This window comes from Corapipo altera, unplaced genomic scaffold (genome assembly GCF_003945725.1).
Source record: "Corapipo altera isolate COAL_440 unplaced genomic scaffold, ASM394572v1 1b, whole genome shotgun sequence".
Classification (NCBI taxonomy): domain Eukaryota; kingdom Metazoa; phylum Chordata; class Aves; order Passeriformes; family Pipridae; genus Corapipo; species Corapipo altera.
Window position 1 is genome coordinate 12,377,639 of NW_020884881.1, and position 24,719 is coordinate 12,402,357.

The 24,719-nt window shown below is 36.7% G+C and overlaps 1 protein-coding gene across 1 annotated transcript; it reads right to left on the bottom strand.

The window, feature by feature from the left end:
* Positions 1-1,247: 1,247 nt before the first annotated feature.
* On the bottom strand, positions 1,248-22,789 carry GNAT3 (G protein subunit alpha transducin 3). Its single transcript, XM_027639804.1, has 8 exons — positions 22,672-22,789; positions 16,231-16,273; positions 14,783-14,924; positions 11,268-11,425; positions 7,259-7,387; positions 3,097-3,226; positions 2,740-2,893; positions 1,248-1,438 (listed from the first exon to the last, which is right to left on the bottom strand). The coding sequence occupies exons 1-8, from the start codon at positions 22,787-22,789 to the stop codon at positions 1,248-1,250; spliced, it is 1,065 nt and encodes a 354-aa protein (XP_027495605.1).
* Between the last annotated feature and the right edge of the window lie 1,930 nt (positions 22,790-24,719).

Consider the following 24,719-nt stretch of genomic DNA (forward strand, 5'->3'; position numbering starts at 1 on the left):
ATGGGTTTATATTAGAAAAATTTAATAATTGAAAGAAAGTACAATATAATAATAACAACAATAATAGTGACAATAATAGCAGTAAGGAAAACTTTATAGTAAATGTAAGACCCAGTATTGTGACAGCTAACAAGAAAAAAATTAAGTCTACCCCAGCTGAAACCAGGAGAAAGTCCATTAAATATAGTAAAATATTTTCTGTAATTAGTCACAATAAATCAAGAGGAGTAAAGGGGGAGCAGCTCTGCATTAACAAGTTCTTTGTGTAGAGAATGGATCTCTACGCGTGGTACCATGAGAACTGGTGGGTTTACATCTGCTCTGCAGTGGTAGAAGTTACTGTTGCAGTCACAGGGCACTAAAGAGGCTATTGAGTGGCATGATTATTAACTATATTTAAAAAAAGTCTCACCTTTAATTGCAAAAAAAAAAGTTTCAATTTGAATTTATGGCCAGGAACTGAGCTCTTATAATATTTTTTTTCTCCTTAACCTCCATCTTATTGTGTTTTATTTTTTCCAAACTGGATAACAGCATTTGCCAATTTTATATGCATTTTTTATGTATATTTCTCTCAGCTCTTCTAACAAAACAGTATAATTAAATATTCAGATTGGCCCTGCTCTTTGTCATATACCATTTAAGTCTGGGAGTTTGCCTTTGTCGAATTAATGGTATGTCATTTTTAGTTGTATATGTAACATGAAAACAAAATGGACTGTAAATTATGTATTGATAATGTTTAATGCTATAGTTTTCTTAAGGCTTCAATTATAAATAAAAGTCAATTATATATTCTACATGTTATACATTATCTTTTTTCTCTCATCACTAGAAAACACAGAATACTGAGGTGTCCTCAGTTTCCTGAGAAGTGTTGATTGCCTGGTCTGGTGGAAAATATCACTGTCCATGGCTAGGAGGTTGGAACTAGATGATTTTTAAGGTCCCTTGCAAACCAAACCATCCGATGATTCTATGATATCGGCTTAAACAGGAATGTGGCTTTAATTCCAGTAGGATTTATCAGCAGCCAGCATCTCTATGGAACAGGAATAATTTTTTTCAATCTTCCTATGATATGGAAAGTCAGTGTTGGTCTGAAATTATCAGGCTGCACCCAAGGCTTCAAATGGCTGCTAACGGGTGTCTTATTGATACTGTTTCTTACCTAGAGGGGTTTTTTTATTTCAGTCAGCACATCAGATGAAGAGAGGAAAATGGACTGAGGTTCTGAGCACAAACAGCTAGAAAAGCCCACAGTCTTTCAGGTTTTCTTTGATTATTATATCTGTGACTGCATCAAAAACAAATTTGACATTCTGGGTGTCCGTGGCACAAGTCAAGTGACAATATATCTCTTTATCTTGTTTCCTTATGTTCAAGTCTAGGAATTGTTTCTTGATGTAGTTTGCAGCATCTTCAAATGTGTTTTGTCCTAATGGAAAAACCAGTAAAAACAAGAGAAGACACAATTTCAACTGGTACTTCCTAAGAACTGCAAAGAGACAAGAACTTTTCTTTACTGCCTCTTTTTTTTTTTTTTTATTTTCTACTGGAATTAACTTCATTAGGTGTGAAAATTTTGTATCTAAACTGCCCCCCTAAATCTAAATTCTAACGCCTAACCAGAAATCCTCATTTCTGAAGCAAAATGCTCCGGAGTAAACCAGTGTGAAACAGTGAAGGACCTTCAAGAGAGAGAAGAAAGTGAGAGAAACAGAAGGAAAACTGAAGGCACACAAATTCAAAGGGATTCAGACAGATAAGAGACAAATTTGGTGGGAAATATAACAATTAAGAGATAAAGAATTGAAGAAGGAAAAAGGGGAAAAAATCAGGGGCTTTTATATTCAGTCCTTATTTCTTCATGCAGCTTTTCTGCCTTTTGGTAGCACTCCCTTAGAGCAACAACAGGTGTGGACACTGGTGCCACGGCCTCGCTGTAAGTCTGGAGCAGGGAGCGGCTCCTGAGAGCCTTTGCTGGCTCCCATCCTGTCTGAGCCTCGGGCAAGGGTGAGGTGGTGTAGCTCCACTGAGTCTAGTACATCATGTCTGATTATCCCACTGAGCAATTTTGGGTTGCTGTGTTTATTTCCTGAGAAATGGAGTGATGGAGCTGTTTTTCAGGTAGTACACTGAACCCATCTTCTAATAATATGCTTCATTCTGGACACTCCCTATCATAAATACATTAGGTTAATACTAAAATACGAACAGATTTTGGTTTTCTCTGGCACTTCCTGACATAGCCTTATATACTCTCTTGCATCAGCTGGGAACATCTGGTGTTATTCTTATTTCCAGTAGACACTACTGTGACATACAAAAAGAGGTAGACTTCTTTAATAGAACAAGTTCTCAAAATAGGGACAAAAACTTGGATTCAGTTATGGTGTGTGTGAGTGCTAAGTTACTGCACTGAAATATTGGCTGGGTTCATCACACCACACTTCTGAAACTTCTGGGTTATTCAGCTTCCTCTACCACCAATGGTGAGAAATAAGCATCTCCAGAGAGAAAGACGAACCCACCCAAGGGTAAGGAATAGGTGAGATGAGTTGAATTCTGGCAATGTCTGTCTCACACCATTCTTTCGTGAGAAAGGCTAGATGCTTAGATAAGATGCTGAATATTTAAAGGGTTACATATAGGTGACCTGAGTCAAAGTCTCCATCTTTAATGCATGGCCTGTGCTAATCATCTGAATGTATTTTCTTCTGAACACTCCAAACTTACCATTATACTCGGGAAAGCAGATATTCAGGTGAACTTTTGTTATTTTCTCTTGAAAGAGGTCTTTTTTGTTTAGAAACAGCACAATTGAAGTGGCTTCAAAGCACTTGTGGTTGCAGATGCTGTTGAACAAATGAAGGCTTTCGTGCATTCTATTCTGTTGAGATGCAAAAGGTAAATATGAGAGACTGACAAATCTCATCTCCGTATGTCATTTTTACTGTAATGTTCTTTACTGGAAAGAACCAATACAGTGTAATAGTCTTTAAATGGTTATCAGGGAACAGGAATAGTTCTGATATGCCATCAGAAAGTACATTAAAACTTAGAAGCAAAAAGTGTTTGTCTCTTCTGACTCACCACTTCTTTATCTTCCACCAGAACCATGTCATAGGCACTGAGTGCAGCACAGAATATGATGCAAGTAACTCCCTCAAAGCAGTGAATCCACTTTTTTCTCTCTGATCGCTGTCCACCCACATCAAACATCCTTTGCAGAAAAAATAACATATGGACAATGTAAAGCACTAACTAGTAAGGACGTAGTCATGCTGTAACACACAGAGTCAACTGGAGATGAATGACAAATATTCAGTTTTTCCAAATATCGATCTGTTTCTAGCCCAACAGGTCAAGGAGTCCTATGTGTTATTCATGGCTTTGTAGTGGGCATAAAACAAAATGTAAAGGCTTAAAAACCTGCATGTAAGAAAAACATTCACTACTTTCAGGTGGGGCTCTGCATCTCTGTATAAGGGCTCAGTGCAGTACTAAGACTTGCAGGCAAGGATTTATTCAGGAGAGAGTTATGAAACATCAGTAGAAGACCCTCAAATTTGGTGTCATTTGCTACTTCATAGTTTTGCTTGCAGTGAACTGACACATTGGTCAATAAGGCTTATGACTGGAAGTGAGTCATGAGTTGACCCACTGGTTATGTGTAACTAGATTTCACTGTCTGCTCACTGCTCTGGTGTGATCACTGAGTTTGCTATACAACCTGCAGCACACCTCTGGGGGAGGTCTCTGCCCTCTCAACCTCGTTAGTTGGTCTTTAAGCAGTAATTCCTGTGGAGTAGGAATCCCTTCTTTTGTAGGGAGGGAACTGTAGGGGTGCCCTTGTTTGCATTAATTTCCTTCAGACTTTACCAGGAAGTAGTACTTTTAGGTAGTCATATAAACTTTAGATGGACACTTTATAAGGGATCCAAAGCCAACTGAACACACCTAGATGGGATCTAGTTAGAGCCAAACTATGATGGAGCTGTCATCAAAGCTACCATTATTCTGCTTAGCTCTAGCTTTCAAAATTCCCACTTATATTTGAAATTCTTCAGTGATAAGGGATAGAACATTCTTTTCACTATTTTTCCAAAATAAAAGATGTCAAATTTGAAGATTTTCCAACTGCATTATAAAGGAGGAAGACCATAAAAATCAAATTTATCCTAATCTTAGATTTTCTCTTTCCTTGTGCACATGATGACTTTTCCCTGTGCTGCCTGTTGTTGAACTGAAAACTGTAAAACCTAATCTCCTGTTGCATCATCCCTTTCTGCAAGAAGATGCATTAGATCTCTGGATGTATCTCCTGCAGTATCTGAAAATTAAACACAACTCAATTCTTATAACAATGAATATATTGCCATTCAGTATGAAACAATTATGTCAATAGTAAACAGAGCAAGAAGAATTTTTTACTGAAAAACTGCTTTTTGCAGTATATTGATCCTCTGTTTTATTCACCATCAGCAGTGCAGCTGATGGTAACAAAGGTTATTATTTATCATTTTGCATCCTGCTTAGAAGAAATCAAACTCTTCCCAATGCTCATAATGAACTGTTTCTGCAGCTGAGGAGCAATGAGTTATTTTTTTCTGGTACATTTAATCATTTTTTTTCATCACTGGGTGTCTACAAAAGTGAATTGTTTTGGAAATCAGGAAGCTGTTGTGGAGCAAGATTTTGATAAAAGTAATGGCATTCTTCCAAGCATATCTTCACTGAGCTCAGAACACCTACTAAAGAGTGAGTGCAGTATGAATAAAGTGTCTCGACTTTTGGCTGTGATTAGTGCCCAAAACTAAACTGCCTTCCTTGATTTGTGGTACAGTACGAAAAAATAAAAGCTTAAAAATTCAGTCTGCAGTAAAGTTTTGCAAGCATTCATAATCATACGAATCCGTATTCCCTTTCCTGCAAGCTTTCAGCATATGGCCCTGTGAATATTCATGAGAAGTCTGTTAATATATGACAAGATCAAAGCCAGAGGCAGTGCTTATGGGCAGTTCTTGTTGTACTAATCTTAGGTTGCTTAGCTCTTCTCATGCCAGCCCAGAACTTAACGTGCATATGTAGAACTGAAGTCTCTTCCTGAGTGGTAGAAAATGAGATTTCTTTTACCCAGATAGTCAAAGTTAGTGTAAAAATCTCTATATTTTCCTAGAAATGCTCTTGCAAAACTTAGCTGCAGATATGGAATTAGCTGTAAATTTATTAGACCTGAAGGCTAAAATAAAACCTGCCTGATTTCAGTGACACTCTTCCTGGCACACCAATAGAAATAACAGTAGAAGAGGACCTATGAAGATCAGAAATTTTAAAAATATTTAAATATATTCTGAACTCTAAGTCAACATTAGTGAAACAAATTGAGGAGCGCATGAAAGCTAAATTACACTAAACCAGCAAAGTACCTACTAAGAAACGAGTAAATAAAAATCGATGTTTTCTGTGCAACTGTAATTCAGTTACAGCACTGAAATTTAGACTTTTACTGCACAGATACAAAATGTTTTCTGTCTCACTCAGTTCAGAAGAGGGACAAGTGTTTGGTGAATGAGGCATCTGTTCACAGGGATTTTTTTATGCATTTGTGGCTTGTGACCCAAAGCCCAATCAGTACATCAGCCAAAACTCACTCTGAATGTGGAAGTGTTCCTCTCTTTATAGATGTTTCTATGGTACTTATCAAACTTAGTGCAGAGTCATCAGGATCCTCCATCTGTTTTGCTCTGCTCTGATAATACAAAGTAGCAGTAACTGGCTGGTTAAAATGGATTTATAACTGCTCTGCATCCCTACAGCAGCTCAAATCCCTCAGACTATTTTGTGGTGATTTTACCTCCTATTATTCAACTGTCTGCAACTAGTAATGAATTTACTCACATAACTAACACTACTACAATGCATAGCAGAAAGGGTTTGCGTCTGTGGTGGTATTAGGAACCTTCCTATTGTTTACAGACACTTGGGTAACTAAATTCTCAGTTGTGCTGCATTTCAGTTAGACCTAGACACTAATGCTGGTATTCTAATATCAGGACTGATAACATCCATGTCAAAGAGCATTTGCACTCTGGTGATTTCTTTCTCCACCCTGAATTTCTTTCTTACATAAACTATGATTGTAACTGAAGGTACTCAAATTTCCAGTATACAAAGCTGCCAGGAAATACGTTAACCAGAGAAAAAGAATATATCTATGAGATTATACTACAGAATTTGTGGGTAAGTGCTGAATTTTCACAAGTGATCAGGGTATTAATAGGTGATAATAATTTATTTGTAGGGCATCTACTTCAGAATCTCATCTTGTATATGTAAACTCTGTTGTGTCAAAGCATCTGTGTGGTAGCATAGAGGGCTTGGGGAATCTTTAATTGGCACATGAGGAGAAAAAAAGAAGATGAATGAAAAATGTAAAAGTTATAATGCTCGTGCTTTATAAATCTGTCTGTCTCTACAGGCAGTTTCTTGTCTAGACTGCATTCCTCAGTATGCACCCCAGCCTTTAAATTAAGAATTAAATGGATTCCAGTCCATGGAGAAAAGCATTATAGAACAATGAAACTATCATAATTCATTCAAATCCATTTTCATGTGGAATTGGATGCTTTTAACTGGTTCACCAAGCATAACAAAATCTTGAGTCAATGTATAAAATATTTCAGTCAAATTTCTCAGAGGCATTATTTTCAAAAATTTTTTCTGAGTATTTTGCTTTTCATCTTAAATGAGCATGAAGGCACGCATGATAATGCTGAAATTTCCTATGGGACAGAAATTTATTTATTTTTTTTTCCAAGTGTAGGGCATTGCAGTGCTAAGAGCAGTTATTTCCGTTCTCAAAAGAAGAGTGAAAGGTTGAGAGTGCATGCAAATTGATAGTCATCAAATGTTTTTGCATGCCGTTAAGGACATTTAGGAAGGCAAATTTCATAAATGTCACAATTATTCAAATGAGAGGATACAACTAATGCTTTTTAGACACTTACATATGTAAAAATGTCCTCTGAGAACCTGATATTCTGAGACCTCTGTATAATGGTTCATTATATGCTCAAAGTTGGAGTAATAATAGTAAAATATCTTGCTTTTTTCATGGTGTCAAAATGTTAAATAAGATTGGATTCAAGGATATCACAATGGGATTACCTGCATTATAATAGGTAAATGCCTTTGAAAGAAAATGCTTAAGAAAGATAAAACCCAAGAAAACTGTCAAATATCGCTTTCATACCTGAAGTTCAAATCCTTGAAAGAAAACTGAGTCTCTATAATCCCAGTTGTCTGCACTCGGGAGTGCAGAACATCTTGCTCACTGGGCACATAGTCTGACATTGCCAACCTGTCCAAATCATTGAGGTAACTAAGAAGAGTAAAAAAGAAATGGTGGTTGGTGAAATCAAAAAGTGAAAAGTACATTACACAATCACTTCATATTGAGCCACTCTTAAATACGTAATGTAAATTATACATTTAAATACAGTGCTACTGGGTTTTATACAACTTAGATCCACAGTCCAGAGCCTTTCTTTTTTTTTCCTTGCATATAGAAGTGTAATTTAGTTGTAAATAATAAATATCTTCCTGAGAATTTCTGTTCAGAAAAATCCTTATTTTCCTCAGGGGTGCCAAAAAACCACCTTGTCAGGTAAGGGGGTTTGGCCATTTTGTCTCAGTAAGTGGGGATTTCCACCACAGGGGAAGAATCACAAGCATCTTTTAGAAGCAGATGCATTAGGAGTCACCACAGCATCTCAGACTGTTGGTAACAGTATCTTCCTTCCTAAATGAAAGAGAGGGTATAATATTTTGGAAGAATTAACTTTTAGGGGCTATTTTCCCTGCAGACCTCTCAATTTACAAGCAGAAGGTATATGGTAATTTAAAAAAAAATTAATTTTGTAATAAAAACTAAAAGCTTCAATGTAGCTGAGGATCTCCTACATTAGTATTCTGATAATCCCCTGGAAAGGTATGGATTACTTGCCTTTATTTCTGGTATACAGAGATAAAATCTGCACAAAATGAGAATCCAAAACAGATCTTGAAGCCTGCTCTTGCCCTACCACCAACCCTTCTCCTGTGTCTTCTAGGAGCACAAAGCTTTCTATAAATGGCTGGACAGGGCCTGTGAATTCTACTGGCTGGTCTAGGAATCTCTGGAGAGGTTATGAATTGACAAAAGAAAAAGAAGAGGTGATGAATGGGTAACTTCTTACCTTTTAACTGCTAATATTCAAAGAAAAAACAAAGCCAAAAGCAAGAAACCACATATAGCAGTTGAAACATTTTCAAGCTTTTTGGTGTCCCAGTTGGCACCATTCCATTTGCAGCCTCGTGTCTCTGACAAAGTAAACACTGTCTCTCTAAAGTTTATTAGGAGTCAGGCCACCTTTTTTCCCTCTCTATGCTGTCTGCCCAGCATCAAGTTCTGCTGTTCAGTTTAACCAGAAGCTTCCAAAACAAACCTCACAGCTCCTCATCCTTGTCTGCAGAATTTAACAAATCTGTAAAATAATAATAATTAAAAAATAGAATAAAATTGAATAAAATAAAATAAAATAAAAAATTAAAAAGCTAGAATCCATCTTTCATTTGGATGTTTCCAAGTAATGCTTCCAAATGGGATTTTCTCATTTTAAGTTGAATACACTGTATCCACTCAGCAAGGAGTTGTGGTCTGAGTAATTCAATGTTTGTCCATTATTTGAGGCCAGGAAAAATGTGTTGGTTTGTTTTTTGTTTTTTTTTTTTTAAAAACAGGCAATATATCTCTGTTTCTCTGAGTAGGGCCTGAGGTAAACTCATCCTTGTGGAAGGAAGCAACAAAAGGCATTTTGCTATTTACAAAGCATGTAAGCACTAAACCAAACACTTTTACATAAAATTGCTTATAAAGTTCTGATAGTTCTTAGTTCACAGATGCCTAAATTCAATTCAAGACAGACAATTGTAATTGCATACAAAATTAGACCAAGTTAATTATCTAGCTAATGGAGCAAGAGAGGGAACTTCAGACTCCCCCTAAAGCTGTAAGCAGCCTCAAGAGGAGACTCTGCAGACCAGCTCTTCACTGGCAAAGGAGGGAATGGAAATTATTAGGTCAATCCAAATGCTGATCTTTCCTTGGTTTGAATTAGAAGACATGAGTCCTACCCTGAGAGGCAAAGGACTGAGTAAGCAAGACGCACCATGTACTACTGGTAGCTATACAATGACATTTAAGGTCACAATGTATAATCTTTCTTTTGCCCTTTCCTTACTCATCACTCCATATTAAACCAGAATTTATTCCAGGTGAGTCTAAGGAAGAAATTCCAGACAAATTTAGTATAGAGGGAGTTTTTCTATTATTCAGAAGATCTCATTTTGTTTCCCAATTAAAAAACACAAAGGAAAGGCAGTGATCAAACTTCATTAGCATGAATTAATAATGAAAAGTCTTAGAGAAGATAACCTCAGAAAGTCAGAGTTTGCACAATATAAATCAATATTCTTTGTAGGAGCTGATTCACGGGAGCTGAGGAACAGGGTTTTGGTTTTAAAAGAAATTGAACTGCAGCATTAGATGGTTAATTGACCGTAGCTGGCTTTGAACTGATCATTAGAAGCACAGCAGCAAGGGCAAATATTAAGTTGATTTTAAAGGTTCAGAGCCAAAGGCTAGATTTTAGAAGCATCAGGTGCCATAAGATGAAGACAGAGGATTAGCAGGATTTTCAGAAGTGTTCAAGCAGATGAAAAACATATCACTGTAGTGGCTTTTAATGTAACTCTAACAATAAATAATGATTACAGACACAGTCTATATTAACTTACTTAAATACTGAAACTTATTTCAAGTTAAAAAATGACAGAGAACATAACACTGAGAGGGAATTAGTTTAGACTCTCCTGTCTTCTTTTCAGAAAACAAAACCTAATCTGCCAGGCATAGTGTACACAGTAGAATCTTAGCTGGTAAACAGGTGATTTTTTTTTTTTAATGTGAAGAGGTGTTTTTCCTTTTAATTTTGATGGTTTGTTATAGGGTTTTAGTGCTGAGAACTGCAGTGGGGCCTATCAGAAAGGGTATGTTAAGAAAAAAAGATTGCCCTATTGCTATAGGAATACAAGGCTGCCATAAAATATCGTCAAATAAAGCATAAATAAATACAGGCAGTATTTTCTTTGTTTAGGAATCTTGCATTCTTCATTCTTGTTTGGAAGATATAAACAGATAAAGAATTTTTAATATTTTCATGGTATATTCCCTGTACTATCTACAAGTACTGAGCTGTGACTGCCCTCAGGTTGCCTGGCTCCCAGCCCAGCCTCCAGCCATGCCTTTCCCTGCTGAGTAGAAGGGACATCCAACACCTTGGAAGGCTTCACTCTGCAGATGCCCTCAGCCTGCAGGAGGAGTTGCAGGAGCAGGGAAGCCTCCAAATGCAGAGGGAAGATGGACCTCAGCTGGAACAACCCTCTGCCCCAGGTCCAGAGTCAGACTTGCACACCTTGGGAAAACTCTGACCCAGGTGACACCTCCCTTCATGGTCTTGTATGAGCTGAGCGAGAAGACAGCAGAGCAGGACTGTAGCCAGAAAGAACAGCTATAGAAGCAGCCAAGCCAGGGAGTCATGAAAAGTCTAAACCCACTGAGTACATCTAAGGTAAGAGATGTGCCCCAGCTCGACAGTGACCCTTCATGGGGTCAGAGCTGAGCATCCCTAGTCCCCTGCTTATCTGTCTGCCACCTCCCAGGACAGAAAGGAAACTGAAGCAGTCAGGTTAGAGAGTGGCTGCAGCACCACTGACTCAGCTGGATGCTGACATGGTAATGGCCCAGGGAACACCTATCCATGCAGCTGGATTAGTTTAGAGGAAAGTTTTTACAGTTTTCTCCAGGCTTACATTTAGCAGCTTGAAATGTGTACAAAGTACAACTCTAGGTAGAACATAAGCTATTTCAATTCACCCTTTCCCCCATTTTGTCAATCTTAGAATTAGCCAGAGAGAGAACAGACCTTTTTTCTTTTTTTATGGTTTAAACAAACACAGAAACAAGTTGTTCCTTAATTTCGCTTGTTTCCTTTAGTTAAACATTTCTAATATGTCATGAACATTAGCAAAAAACCCTCATTCTTTTTCTGGTTAATGAACAATAATTTCCATTTGCTGCACATGAGGGGTAGTTCTTGTCTCAAGCCTTCCTAGCTGTCCATGCAGCAGTAGCCAGCTGCTCAGCAGCTGCTGTCACCTACTAGGCTGCCGAGTCACTGAGCTGGTACTCTGCTGCCCTGGCGAAGCAGGCCTGGGTCCCACCGTCGCGCCACAGCTGTTTGATGAGCTCAACCAATTCAGAAGACATGTTGCCATCCTCCAGAGTTGTTGCCATGGCACACAGCTTCCTTTCATCTTCCTAAAGAGAAATTTCAGTAAATATTGTGCAAGTGCGCTGTGCCCCTCCACCTCCCTGAAGACGTGCTTGGTTTATAATGAATTGCAGGGGAAAAATTTCTCATTTTCACTTTTTTTTCCAGGTAGCTGTTCTCGCCTGTGTGTGTGTAAACATCCTTTTACAAGCTCACTTCCCTTTAGCTAGTGCCAAGGTTAGACTTAAATCATGATACACAGAGTTTCCATCTTTTTTTTGTTGTTTGTTTTGTTCATACAAGGTCTCGATTTCATCTTGGTAAAAGTATTCACAAAAAGTCCAATTTGGAAGTAAGGCTTTTATTGTAAGAGACAGTACTATTGTATCAAAAATTAAATTAGAAAGTATATTTAAAGTTAACTATATCTAAGCAGCAATCTAGAGACAAATGTATTTTTGAATGTATTTGAAAGAAAAAATTTCTAGCTTTAGGCCACAGTGAGAAATGTGGCAAAATGAATAAAAGTAGTGAATGGATTTCCTATATGTTCTTTTATGTGGGGAAGAAGAAACCTGCACCAGAACAAAATCTCAAATATTTTAAATATATTATTCTCTAATTTCTTCCTTTTGTAGTCAAATCAAAAATACTTCCAGTAGTCTATTACATTAAAAATATTTCTTTTCAGTAGTTAACAGCTTAGGGATGCACTGTGAATAAAGAGCATGATTAAAATAGAGTCATTTGATACACTGCCACAGCAGGGGATAATTATAAAATATAATTCCTTCCTAGTTGTATAAGTAGACAACTGAAGTGACTCTCAGTCAATAGTTGCAACAGTATAAATGGATTCTGATAGACACTGTTTTGGCAGGGAGTATGTTTTATTCAAAAATAGAAAACATCTTCACAATAATTTATTTTAGGAATGTGCTATATCTTTATCTCTCAGTAGAAAGTGAAGTTTATGGAAACTTCATAGAAATCAGAAACAAATATGAAACACTGCGTGTTTTCTGAAATTCTGGAGAAATTGAGTTAGCATGGAGAAAAAAAAAAGGGGAAAATTACCACTAGAAAACTGCCCTTATTGGAATAAGGAAGGTGGACAGCTCTATAACTGCTCTTCTACATTAAATCTCACCCACATCCTCTCATGCAGTGCTGGGATCAGCAGAATTGGGTCATGCTTTCTCATGTCTGCCCTGCATTTGTCTCCAGGGTTCAGCTTCAAGATACGAGTTTGAATGTCCTCTCCTTCAAGATATGATATATCATGTAATGATTACATTTATCCACCTACTAGGTTGAATTTGTTGGTTGAACAGTCTCCATCAAGAAGCCTTGAGCTCAGAGCCTCCGGGTGTGGGGTAAATGTTCATTGATTATTATGCAAAAGGTGGCAAATGTGGATTTTGGTGCTTACATAACGAAGGAAGATTAAGCAGCAGATTGAGCTTATCATAAACCTGATTTATACAATGTTTTGTTTCTCACTGCCATTTGCACAGGTTTCAGATGATTTTCATATTAAAAATAGATTGGAATGACCCTTTAGAAAGAAAAAATTACCTCCCTCCCCAGAACAAATGTTCTTTAAATTAAGTTCTGAGGCCCTTTAAGGACCAGTAAGAGATATTTCAGGCAGACCTGGAACATGCGTAAACCCATTGCTTTCGAGACCAAGATAATCCCAGTCCTTGGACTAGACAATTTAGGTAGTTAAATCTGGTCCAGGACAGAAAAAAAGCAAAGTACAACTGAAATCAAAGCTTATCTCAAAACAACTCAAGCTTACCAGTGGCTCATGACTTTATGTGAAAGGGAAACTAAGTTTTATGGGGTTCTTGGGAGAAAGGGTAAGGTTTAGTGGTGATTCAAATAAATGTGACCAAAATTTCTATTTTCTTTAAAACTCACATCTAGATTGTTCTTACATATTTTGGGGGGAAAAGAAGACAGGCACTGCAAATATTTTATACAGTTATATTCAACCATGTTCCTGGAGGCCTATTCTGCAATGACAGTAAGAGTGCGCTGACTGTGCTATAAACGATGAACTTACAAAAGCTGTGTTTTCTGCATTTGGTTATATATAATGCTACAAAATGAACTGGGCTATTTAACAAAAATTTTCAATTCCCAGTTCTCCAGGCTGTGAAATCCCTTGAAAAGAATGTCTATGAAACTGGCATAGAGTGAGCATGTATAAATATCTCAGAAAATTTGGCAGGGCTGAGAAAAGAGACTGAAACTAGGACACAGGAAGAATATATTTTAATTACAGGTGGCAAAGAGAGTCTGGACCACGGGCTAAGATATCATGGGCTAAGCCAGGACCTGTGGCTAGATGCTGCAAGGTCCAGCTGTCTTAGGCCATGTAGTTTGGTTGACAAGTCCTTATGCAGTACAGCAAGTTAACATTGTCCTATTTTCTGTGTGCTGCTTTTGGGCTTTGTTATGCTTGTTTGAATGATTTGCATTCATGGAAAACATTTAATTTCTATTTTTGTCAAATGCCTGTGTGAGCTTTAGTAACCTCTCAAGCTTTTGTTTATCATTTTTTAGGTCAAAGTACCACATGTCACTATAATGAAATGTAGACTTTTGGAACAAGAAAAACTCTTTCAGATAAGCAGATGTTATTCCCTCCAAGATAAACCTCTAGGGATTAGGCAGAATTTGCCAAAACTGGAATCAACTGCTATTCTGACAGACCTTTGAGAAATTCTCAGTAAGATCTGAATTACAGGCAATAAATTAAATCATTGCACAGAGAAGAAAACTTTTTCCTTCATTTCTGTCCCTGAAAATTCAGTATGATTGACAAAAGATAGCAGGTCTCCTTGTTGTGGTTTTGTCTCTATGTGCCTGCACAGAGGATTGACAACTGTGCCAGGAAAGTCAGACTCCACTTCCCCATGGTGCCAGCGGGCCAGTACTGCATCCATACAACGGGGAGGTCTCTGGTCCAGGAGCAATGTCACACTGAAATGCTCCCAACAAGCCTACATGACCCTTCCTTACATGGCTGAGCCCCAAGGTTTGTTCATAAAAGGGAAATATTTTTTTTACGTTTCCCAATAGCAATAAATGACTAAGCAGCTAAGAAAAGGTTCTGTTGGTTTTTGTGTTTGTTTTTTTTTTTAATAGTGTCTTTGCAAGTTGAACATTTCTTTTGTAACAATCAAAATGGCAATTTAGGCAAAGGTTAGACCTTTGGGTATCAGTCTTGAGAAAACAAAAATACATCTTGTCACATGTAACTCAAGCAGTACTTGGTTTCCACTGCCATAAAGAAAATACTGGACCCTCTTTGTTCTACTAGGTTCTACTATTATACTGTGGAAAAAAAGGTGTTTCAATGTCTATTTCAAGATAAAGATTATCACACTCACAGTTCTAGCAGGGTTTTCATAACTGATTCCTAACTTAGTCATTGCTTTCACAATAGACAGGATAGACTGCACGGTGTTACTGTAAACGATAGGTCTGAACTCCATGCGTTCCTGGAAGGTGAAACCATCTTTATGGATGATCCTGGTGTAAAAAAAAAAAGAAAAAACTTTACAGGATGCATTCAAAAGAAAAAAAGAAAGGAATGAAAAATTGGATCAGATGCTTTTGTGGTCAGCAGAAAAAAGAAATTAATCAATTTGGTCCTTGGAAAAACATTTATAAATGGCTGATCTGCCTATTCTGCTAGAATAGGGAAACAGTAATTTCTCCATCTATGTGAGGTTAAATCTGTGAACCCAGTCTAACTGAACAGGTACTGTTTTTTCACCTTGTGCATCAAGCAAAATTATCTCTTATAACCATCCCCATCTTTTTAGGGCCTTGCAGCATATCTATATTTTGAGCATCAGTAGATATTGTGCAAAGCCCAGTGGATGGATATAACTTCGATTGAAATCTTCAGACTGAAAAAAATGAGGTTTGTTAATAAGAATATTATATTAATAGGAGTAAAATTTCCTTGATTTTGCTGAAAATTTTATTTTCAGGAATTTTATTTTTTTTTTTTTTTTTGTATCAGCCTTCTTTGGAAAATATTAGGCTTCACTGAAAAAAAACCACACCAAAACTGAAATTGGGGGTTTTTTAACTGAAAAAAAATCCTTAAAAAGAAGCCATTGGTTGTGACAGAAAGATGACATTTTATATGAAAAATGATAATTTTTTGAACAGTTTTCCTGTAAAATAATTTATATTTTTGATCAAGTTGACAGTACAGGGCTTTAAATATAACTTTCATCTTTGCACTGTTCTACCCCCTCCTCCATGCTGTTAAAGCTTATCAGCCTTCTTAAAGTGCTCAGTTCAGAGGAACAATTAATCTGCTCCTATTTGGGGAAGCTTTGAGTACAATACACTTCAATGGTTTGCTGAATAGGGAGGTCTCCTGAATGGAACTCAAACCAGAAATAAGTTTATCCACCATTTAACTGGAGAAAAAGGGTTAGCAAAGTATTTGATGGATGGTTCTGAATCTGTCTTATTACAAAATGAGCTACTTGAATAATAGAAAATTGTTCTTGTGACACAATATTTTTTATTTAACTCTTTAAAATGCATTGGCGAAGATATTAAATAGGTAGGGGAACTTAAATTCAGACTAGTATTATTGCTTTTGTAAGACAGTTTCCTTGTTTTTTACACAGGAAGAGATTGATGCTTACAAAGTGACTTTTTATTTATTGTGCAGTTGAATGATAACTTGATTTGAATGATGTTTCTTTGCATTTTATTCAAATAACCACAAACATTGTAATAAGTCATTAACTAGATAGTTTGTACTACAAATACCAAATTCGACAACTTATATGCATATTTAGATACTTACTTCATTTGCTTTACAATAGTGCTCTTCCCTGACTCTCCAGCACCTGCAGAAGGGGAATGTTGAGAAGATGTGATTGACAGATGAATAAGAAGCAAGTACTAAAAATAACTTTCTGGAACACAGAATTTTCTATCTATGAAGAAATGTACAGATGTTTTAGATTCCCATTGTACAAACTATAAACCCTCTCTAATGTCCAATTGGATTTAAAAACAACAAAATCTTGGTACAAATATTAATTGTGGAAAGGAAAGGGACACTTAAAAACAAAAGAAAGTTCAGTCACTTAAGAGAAAAATATAGACTTTTTAATTAGCAAGGAAGTGAAATATGGCTCATATTTTGATTTCATCTCTGGTTGATGGGCAGGAAGACATGAACAAGCTACAGCTTCTGATAGTGTCCTATTCATTGCATGATTTGTAGCTGCTGATTTAATGTGTATTATGACCTTTTATAAGGCAAACCAGCGAGTCCCATGCCCTTTAGCCAGCCTCTCTGAGAAACTGGAAAAGCAGAATGTGGAGACTTGCATGTGGTCAAGCTCATGATGCAAAGGCAGTACATGAGCACAAGACTTGACCCTGGTGTCCTGTCAGTTCCTCTGCCCTGTGGTGTTCTGACATGAAGAAGTGTGGCTGGGAGTGGGAAACCTGCAGAGCAGCACAACAGTTCCAGCTTGGGAATGATTCTGCAGGAAAACCCCACAGTTGTCGGGGAGGTACAGGCATCTACTTGCACAGTCAGCTGCAGAACTGGGGCATAGGTTTGACCAGATTATGCACAATTAATTTGCCTTCTTATCTCATGGAAAGTGAGTAAGCACAGTGTAAACTCTCTCCATTGGAAATCAACATGAGTGACTATCATCTTTGGTCAATGAGAGTGATGAGGGTTGGCAAGAGCTGCCCAACAAAAGATGAATTTTGAAAGCACCTAAAGAGAGGATTCAACTTTGAATGTGAATCCATGGGACAGGATTCATCACTACTTTTCTCTTTGTAGATTATTACTTGCCTCACGGGATGGTGTCAAATACTTCTGACAAAAGAGAAAATCTGGGGCATAGGTTTTTTAACCAAGGGCTTCTCAGTGAACTGAACAAACCAATTACAGACTTTCCAAACATATTTTGTAAAGCTAATAACATTCAAATGGTAGGGATTAATTTACTCAAATGAATCACAACAGATAGCAAACCACATGCAAAGCATTTCCTGAAACCCGTGGTGGAAAGGGTAGAAATGCAGGAGAAAAACAAGCCCATGCAAAACGGGCTGATGCTGCCATCTGCCACAGTTTGGAAAAAATGCAAATTCACTGTAGATCATTTATTATTCTTTCCGTGCTCTTCTGAAGAACTAGGTAAAGCCCCATCAGCAAGGTGGTATTTGCTGCACTTTTTGTAGGGAAGAGAGGAGGCTGTGCTGAGAATTCATACATTCACCTCACAGAAAGATATCAGAAATCATAACATAGAAATGAACTTCTCTTCCAGGTCTGAAAGAAAATGTTAAAATAGAGTAGGAGGAGTAATTTATATCTTTTGGATGCATTTTTCTGCCTCTGTTCATCTTTAATTTATGATCCATTAATACCTTTATCTAAACAACAGATGACTTTCAGACTTTGGCTTTGCTCTGGAGTATCATGTTAGCTGTAGCAGCATTAGGTCCAACAGGAGTTGGGTCAGGAACAAGTTACTTTGCACCTGCTTCCTTTACTCCTTCCCCTTTCTGTGCAGCCTCCTCTGGCCAATCCCCAGAGTGGGAGAGCAGGGACAGACCTGCATTTCAACCCACTGTAGTAGCCTTGTTCTTGCAGAAACACTGAGAATAGTGCATAAAAAAAGACTTTATGCGACTATGCAGGGAACTGAAGGCATCTTCTTTAAGCCCAGATTTTCTAAATAAAAGACGAGAACTCAAACCTAGTCTTGTCCTGGAGCTCAGAAAGTTTAAATGTCATAGCCTATATTTTACATTTCACATATTTAAACTCTAGCTTTTTCAAATTTCCCTCTCATTTCTGTCACTATTTCCTTGACATGGATCAATGCCCAGAAAATACAAGCACAAAAGTCTCAGTCAATGCCTGAAACTCTGAGACCGCTCCTGGGAGCTGAAATGCGTCCCCACTGCCAGTAAGGTTGACTCTCTTCCCAGAGATCACATTCACTGTGTCACAGGCCATGCCATATCCACCTTCAGTGAGGTGCTGTACATGCAGAACTCTGGCTGGCTGTAACCTGCATCTCTTCTTGCTTTGGGTATTCCAGAGCTGCATCCCACCAAGTCCCAAGTCCATTATGGTTCTGGGCACGTTGGGGCTGAATGGGAGACTCAAGAACTGCCATGTAGCGTGGCTGCAAAGGAGCTGTCCCCCAGCAGCTTGACACAAATTTCCCTGCTGCTCTGGGATTGCTCAACCTCTTCTCTGCAGATCACCATCTGGCATTAAGCCAGAGTAGAAATAGAGAAAAAACTGGAAGTGCCTTGAAAATGAGTGAGAATCTCTCAAATTCAAAACAGAACAGAACCCAGGCCCTCAGCTGTAACTTGACATTACTGTTTTTCTAAACAGAATTTGTTAAAATGGTTGTGGAGAGTAGAAGCTCCTTTCCGGACTGGCATCTGCTGAGACATTGAAGAAAGTTCTTTGTATATATTAAGGTGCTTTTGTGTCTCTGATCAAGAGCTATTATCTCTTTACAATTATTAACTATCTGGAAGGAAAGGTTTAGTTTAGGAAAGTTTCCATATTTAAAGGTAAGGAAATAAAAAAAACCTTATTGAATTCTCTGTTTGAAACATGTCAGAAAAAAACATTGACAATGACATAAACTAGTAAAAAGCAGGAAAAGAAAATATTCAAATTAAAATCAGAAAATGTTTCACACATCTGCCTGAGCCTTGTCTGTGCCATTCAGAGCTCTGGACATTGTGAACCAGACTGGAAATCCTATCTTCCTGGTCCTCTTACCAGACTCAACAAACTTACTCCACAAGAGAAAGAAACTAGAGGAAAAATCTAAGCTCTAACGGTCTTGAGAGAATGAAGTCCTTAAACACTGATCCACTCCCTAAATAAGAAAATCGGTGCATTCCCATCAATAGGATTATTGGACTGTCTTTGTGCTGTTTCCAGTTCAGGTGTTAACAGGAACTTCAGCTTCATTCCCACAGTAACTGATTCGTTCAACTGGTTTTGAATACCTAAACTATAAATCTCTACACTACTACTTACTAGATATCTTTTATAGTCAGTGGAGAAAAATATTTGCTACTAAAACAAACAGCTTCAATTTTTGTTCCCCTGAAGCAACTGTTTAAACTAAATTGTATGAGGTTAGCCCTAAAGAGAGTAAAGTGAGCTGAGGATGACCAGGTGTATTTAGGGTGATTTTTGTCCTGACACTGAAAACTGTAGATAATGAGGACATGGAGTAATACTTAGAAAATAAATAACTTGAAAGTTTTAATGGTTATTTAAACTGAATCTAAGTTCTTATTCCTGTGAAACATCACTGTGAGCATCAGCTATTTTGGCCATATTTGAAATGTACTGTACTTTGCACACCAATAAATTACAAACTAGCATCCCGCAAAGCATATAAACTGCATGTGATGGGGCAGGCCAGATAGGGCCCTGATACAAAAGAAATAAAACTTTCACCTTGGAGTTTGTTCGAGACTCATAAAACAACCTGATTTTTTGGAAGTATAGATATAGAGACCAGATTTGTTGGGAGATGGGACAGCTTTGACAGCATGGGAACACTTCACATAAAGGTCTTAACCCTCTTGACTCCTTGGCAACTTGTGAGGAATGTCAGAATTGACATAATTCCCCTCCTCCCCCAGTTTATTTGGGCATGTCATATAAACTACAGATCACCTCAGCCAGATAATGTGTTTGCCCAGGTCATAGAACTTAACATAAACAAATGTGCTGTCTTTGTTTTCTAACTTCTTTTTTACTAAGGGACCCATTGGAGGATGCAGGGGCACCACACTAGATATTAATAATCATCTCAGGAATTGGTAAGTATACATTGGGTTTTTTTACATTTTATATGTAAGCACAAAATGATCTCACTGAAAAACTTATGATATACATATTGATTTTTTTTCTGAGTGTTTTCTACCAGTCTGCCTATTGCAAAAAGAAACAATGATGACATCTGCTCTGCAGTGCAGAGGCAACCTAAGGTCTGACTGAACAGAAATCTAGAATTAGGGTAGGACTAGGCCAGCTTGAATAGACCTGCCCTTGATTTATGAAGTCCAAAATTTGTATCATTTCTGAGATCACCTCAGAGGTATGGAAAGATAACAGGTACAAATCCGAACACAGTAGATTTAGTCCTCTCCTATCTGGCCATTTCACACAGTCCCTCTGGAAGGGGATACATGGTGGCCCTTATACACAACTGTTTCAGCATCTGTGGTTTCAGGTGTTCAAGAGACACTTTCACTCTGGCAGTGCAATAGGCTCCAAACAGACTCACAGTTAATTCACCTCTTGCTTTTTTAAGAACAAGAAAATTTAATCTGTTAAGCCCATAATATTTTTTTTTTCTCTCTTCAACGTGTTTTTTACCAAGACCTTATGATCTGTTGTAAGAGGAGGAAAAAGCCTTACAAAATGTTACCCACTGACAAATTTGAATTCCTATCGGGTATGACACAAGTAAAGGAAGATATTGTAGAAATCTATGAAGAAAATATTTCAGATCCTAATCATCATCTTGTCTTATGAAAAGAGTGCCCGTGTAGTTAAGGAAACTGAAATATGTTCAGATTTGAAATGAATTAAATAGAAGTCTTTTTCACATAGCTTGCAATGAACCTCAAAGTATTTTACTAAAGGTATCTCGAGATTGATATTAATAGTGTCAGAAAAAGGTTGACTATATACATTAGGAAACATTTAAATCTACAGTCCTTAATAATAAATAAATACATAAGTTCAGTAGGGGCAGGGGGGGTCAGTAATTTAGTTTGTGTCCTGGTGTAAAACAGCCTTCACTAATACAGTGAAGGCATAAAAGCTTGAAGATCAAACTGCTTAACTTATAAATTCCTCTTTATCTGGAAAATTCCTCTTTATCCTATACATTCCTCTTAAAGGATTTCTTACATCTTCCTCATAGATAAGGTTGGATAAGGTCAGAGACAGGATGGTGAAGTAGATGGACCCTGGTTCTAACTTGATGTCCCAATTCCTTTTTTAACAATACATAAAAATTATTTAGACTTTATGAAAATTTAAATGAAAATATTGTTCTGGGGCTTTTTTTGACCAACTTAAGCTTGCCTCAGTAGGGACAATATTTTGTATAAATGTGGCACAGAAAATCTTTGCATTCTCTGCTGGACTGAAAAGCTTTGTAAGCTGCAATCTGAATCTTGATGACACATAAAGTGTCTCAAATTGCTACTTTAACATTATTATTTGAAAAATCTGCACAATTTTCTCTTATTTGTTTTTGAATAATAATAGATTCTTGACAAATATAGACTTTTTGTATAAGATACAAAACAACAGAGTTAAGTCGATTTACTTTATCTAAGGGATCTAGTTACATCTGAATAAATGTCAGTCTAAAAGCATTTGTAAGCACTGAGGTTACAATGAAGGAAAAATGAGAAACATTTCAACGATCAAAGGCTGTTCTTCTATTCATTGGGAGAAACCAATGTAAACTCTTATAATAGGCATCATACTGTTAGAAGAAAAATATTAAGACAGTGGAAGTGTTATTATGTTCTTGGATATTCATGCATAGTACTAAGGTAAGGAAGATACAAGAATAAAGATGTATAAAGAAAAATATTTTTTTTCTTTTGCCATTAGAGCCTCTGACTGCTAATAAATTGATCATAGTGTGAATTAGAAGTCGTAGCTTATGAGAATATTCATCTGTATTCATCTCAATACTTTTAATTCCACTCTCCATAATATCATTTTTGTACATCAAAAAAGCCATTCTAAATCACTTTCTGCTTCTGCAAAAAATGAAGTGTAACACTTTGGAAAATAAACAATATCAACCTTGTGACACCTATGGATTGTAACCAGTTATCTTACTTAATCCTCCTGCAAATGAATGCGTATGGATCCATGGAAAAAAAAAATAAAATATGTGTTATTTGTAAGTAAGAATCATAATATTTACTCTAACAGCAGGTTTTCACATAAAAATTTTCGAAGTCAAACACTTAAAATTGAATACATACAGTGACATGGCCATTTCCAGCCTATTCCTTGTGACTTCATGAGTGGCCACAACCAGAAAACATTTCATACAAATGTTATAGAATTGTCTTCTTCAATTAGAATAGTGAGGAGTGGGAAATTCACTGTACTGAAATATAATTCCAGAGCTAAACAACCCCTCAGTGGAAAAGAATCACGAGCAATTTTTATTCTATTTACCCAACAGTAGTAGTTTGACCGTCCTGGCTTCCCTCTCTGCATCAGCTTGGAGTTTCTTTTCCAGTTCTCTGGATCTCCTAGCTGACTCCTTGCTCTCTGAACTGGCTCCGCTGCCCATCCTGAGGTGTTAAAAATCCTGTTTGTCCAGCTGATATACTTCTTATCAGAGAGGTTGCTTTAATTCAGAAGGACAACAGCCTGAGCTTAAAGAGAATTTAAAAATCCCATTCAACCTCTGTGGTCAGCCTTCAAATCAAATGGTCCTTTTTCACCTGTCACATGACTTGGAGATGCCATAGTTAAGGATTTACATAGGGACACAAAAATGTAGTGTAATGATGTCACAGAATTAAAGTTATCCATTCAAGATCAAACCATGGTCTCTTTTTGTTCACAGAGGTTCCAGTTTCACAGGTTTCAAGGAAATGTGCAGAATGTCTTGAAACAATAAAATTGGGAATGACTATGATCACGGTAAAATTTTCAGCTCCTGAATCAGTGTGTATGCCCTGAAGTAAAAAAAAAAAAGAAGCTTTAGATATCTTTGAAGCATTTACATATTTTTTTTCATCTTTCTCAGTAGTCATAGCTCTAAATATATGTATTCTTTATTTACAAATGACAGAACTTGAATTTACATGGTCAAGACATTTTTATTTTGATCTATTGACTAGCATGCAGAATATATGATGCATTTTCATACTATGTAATGGTAAAGGACAGTAATTTGTAACATCTTTGGAGCATTTTTGTGCAGTCATTCCTTAATTAATGTCATATCTTTTCCATTTTTCTTAATTATTTTATTAGCAGTTATCAGTTTTGGCTGAAAGTACCACACCTCTTCTTATATAAGAGAGGACATAGGTCAGATTCTCCCCTCTGGCATGATAATTTCATCTTAATTTTTTCATAATGCAACAGTATTATAGAAGCATTTTATAAAATATGATGGAAATATTACTTGACATGTGATGTTAGCAGTATATTGAGAAAATATATCTACTGTAATAGTGTGGCAGTGGAAAAAATGGAATTACTGTTAGGACTAAAAGATACAAAATACAATAATACACCAAGGTGCAAGAATATTATTCTTTCTAGTATCACACTTATTCACTTTACAAAGTATTTCAGTTGTACAAAAATAGAAACATGAAATTATATTACACTTCTCTAATTATTCACTAGTACTAATCAATAACACACTGACTTTACAGTATGTAAGCATATGAGGTTCAGCATGAAAATTATGTTAAAGGGTAAAATAAGCATGAAGGTAATTTTCAGTTACGTTAGAAGTTTTTTTAAGTCTCCTTGCACTGATTTACCAGAAATGAACAATTGTCACGTGTTAACAGCTGAATTTTTGCATATATTTACAATACAAGAAAATTCTCTGTTTTGTTAAGCTTATATCTCTACTTTGTTTATTCTTTAAAATAAGTCATCATATCAGCCATAGTAACAACTAATTTGTTTAAAAAATTAAAATAAGCAGTTTTGGAAGTATGATATCAGTGTCAGGTGTTTGTTTATCAGAACTGTAGGCAAGTACAATGTTCCTATGGATTTCAGGAGGGGTAGAAAAGTAAACCTGTTTGAGCATTTCTGAAAACTAACAAAATTAAAAATTAACTGTTATAGTCACAAATCATGGAGATGAACATCATCTCCAGATTAGGCCCAAATCACTACTGAATTGTTCCAGGCATTTACTAGAACAACTGTTCATTTTACATTTAATTTTTACAGTATCAAACTGGAACAGAGTCATGGTAAATTATTCAGTTCTATGGATAGAAAATGGGTGTAAATAAATCATCATTTACATCATTTTTCCTAGAAGGAAAGCAATGGGAAATTATTGTGTGTCCCATAATATAGGTTTCCTAAAATTCTCTGTCGTTATTATGACTACATACAGGAACTGGCTTTAAATAATTAGATCTCTGAATCAAGTAGGCTATAAAGACAATGCTTATAAATAAAGACAAAGCTAAGTATTTCACAAACATGCAGCATCTAAAACATTTTATTCATTTGAT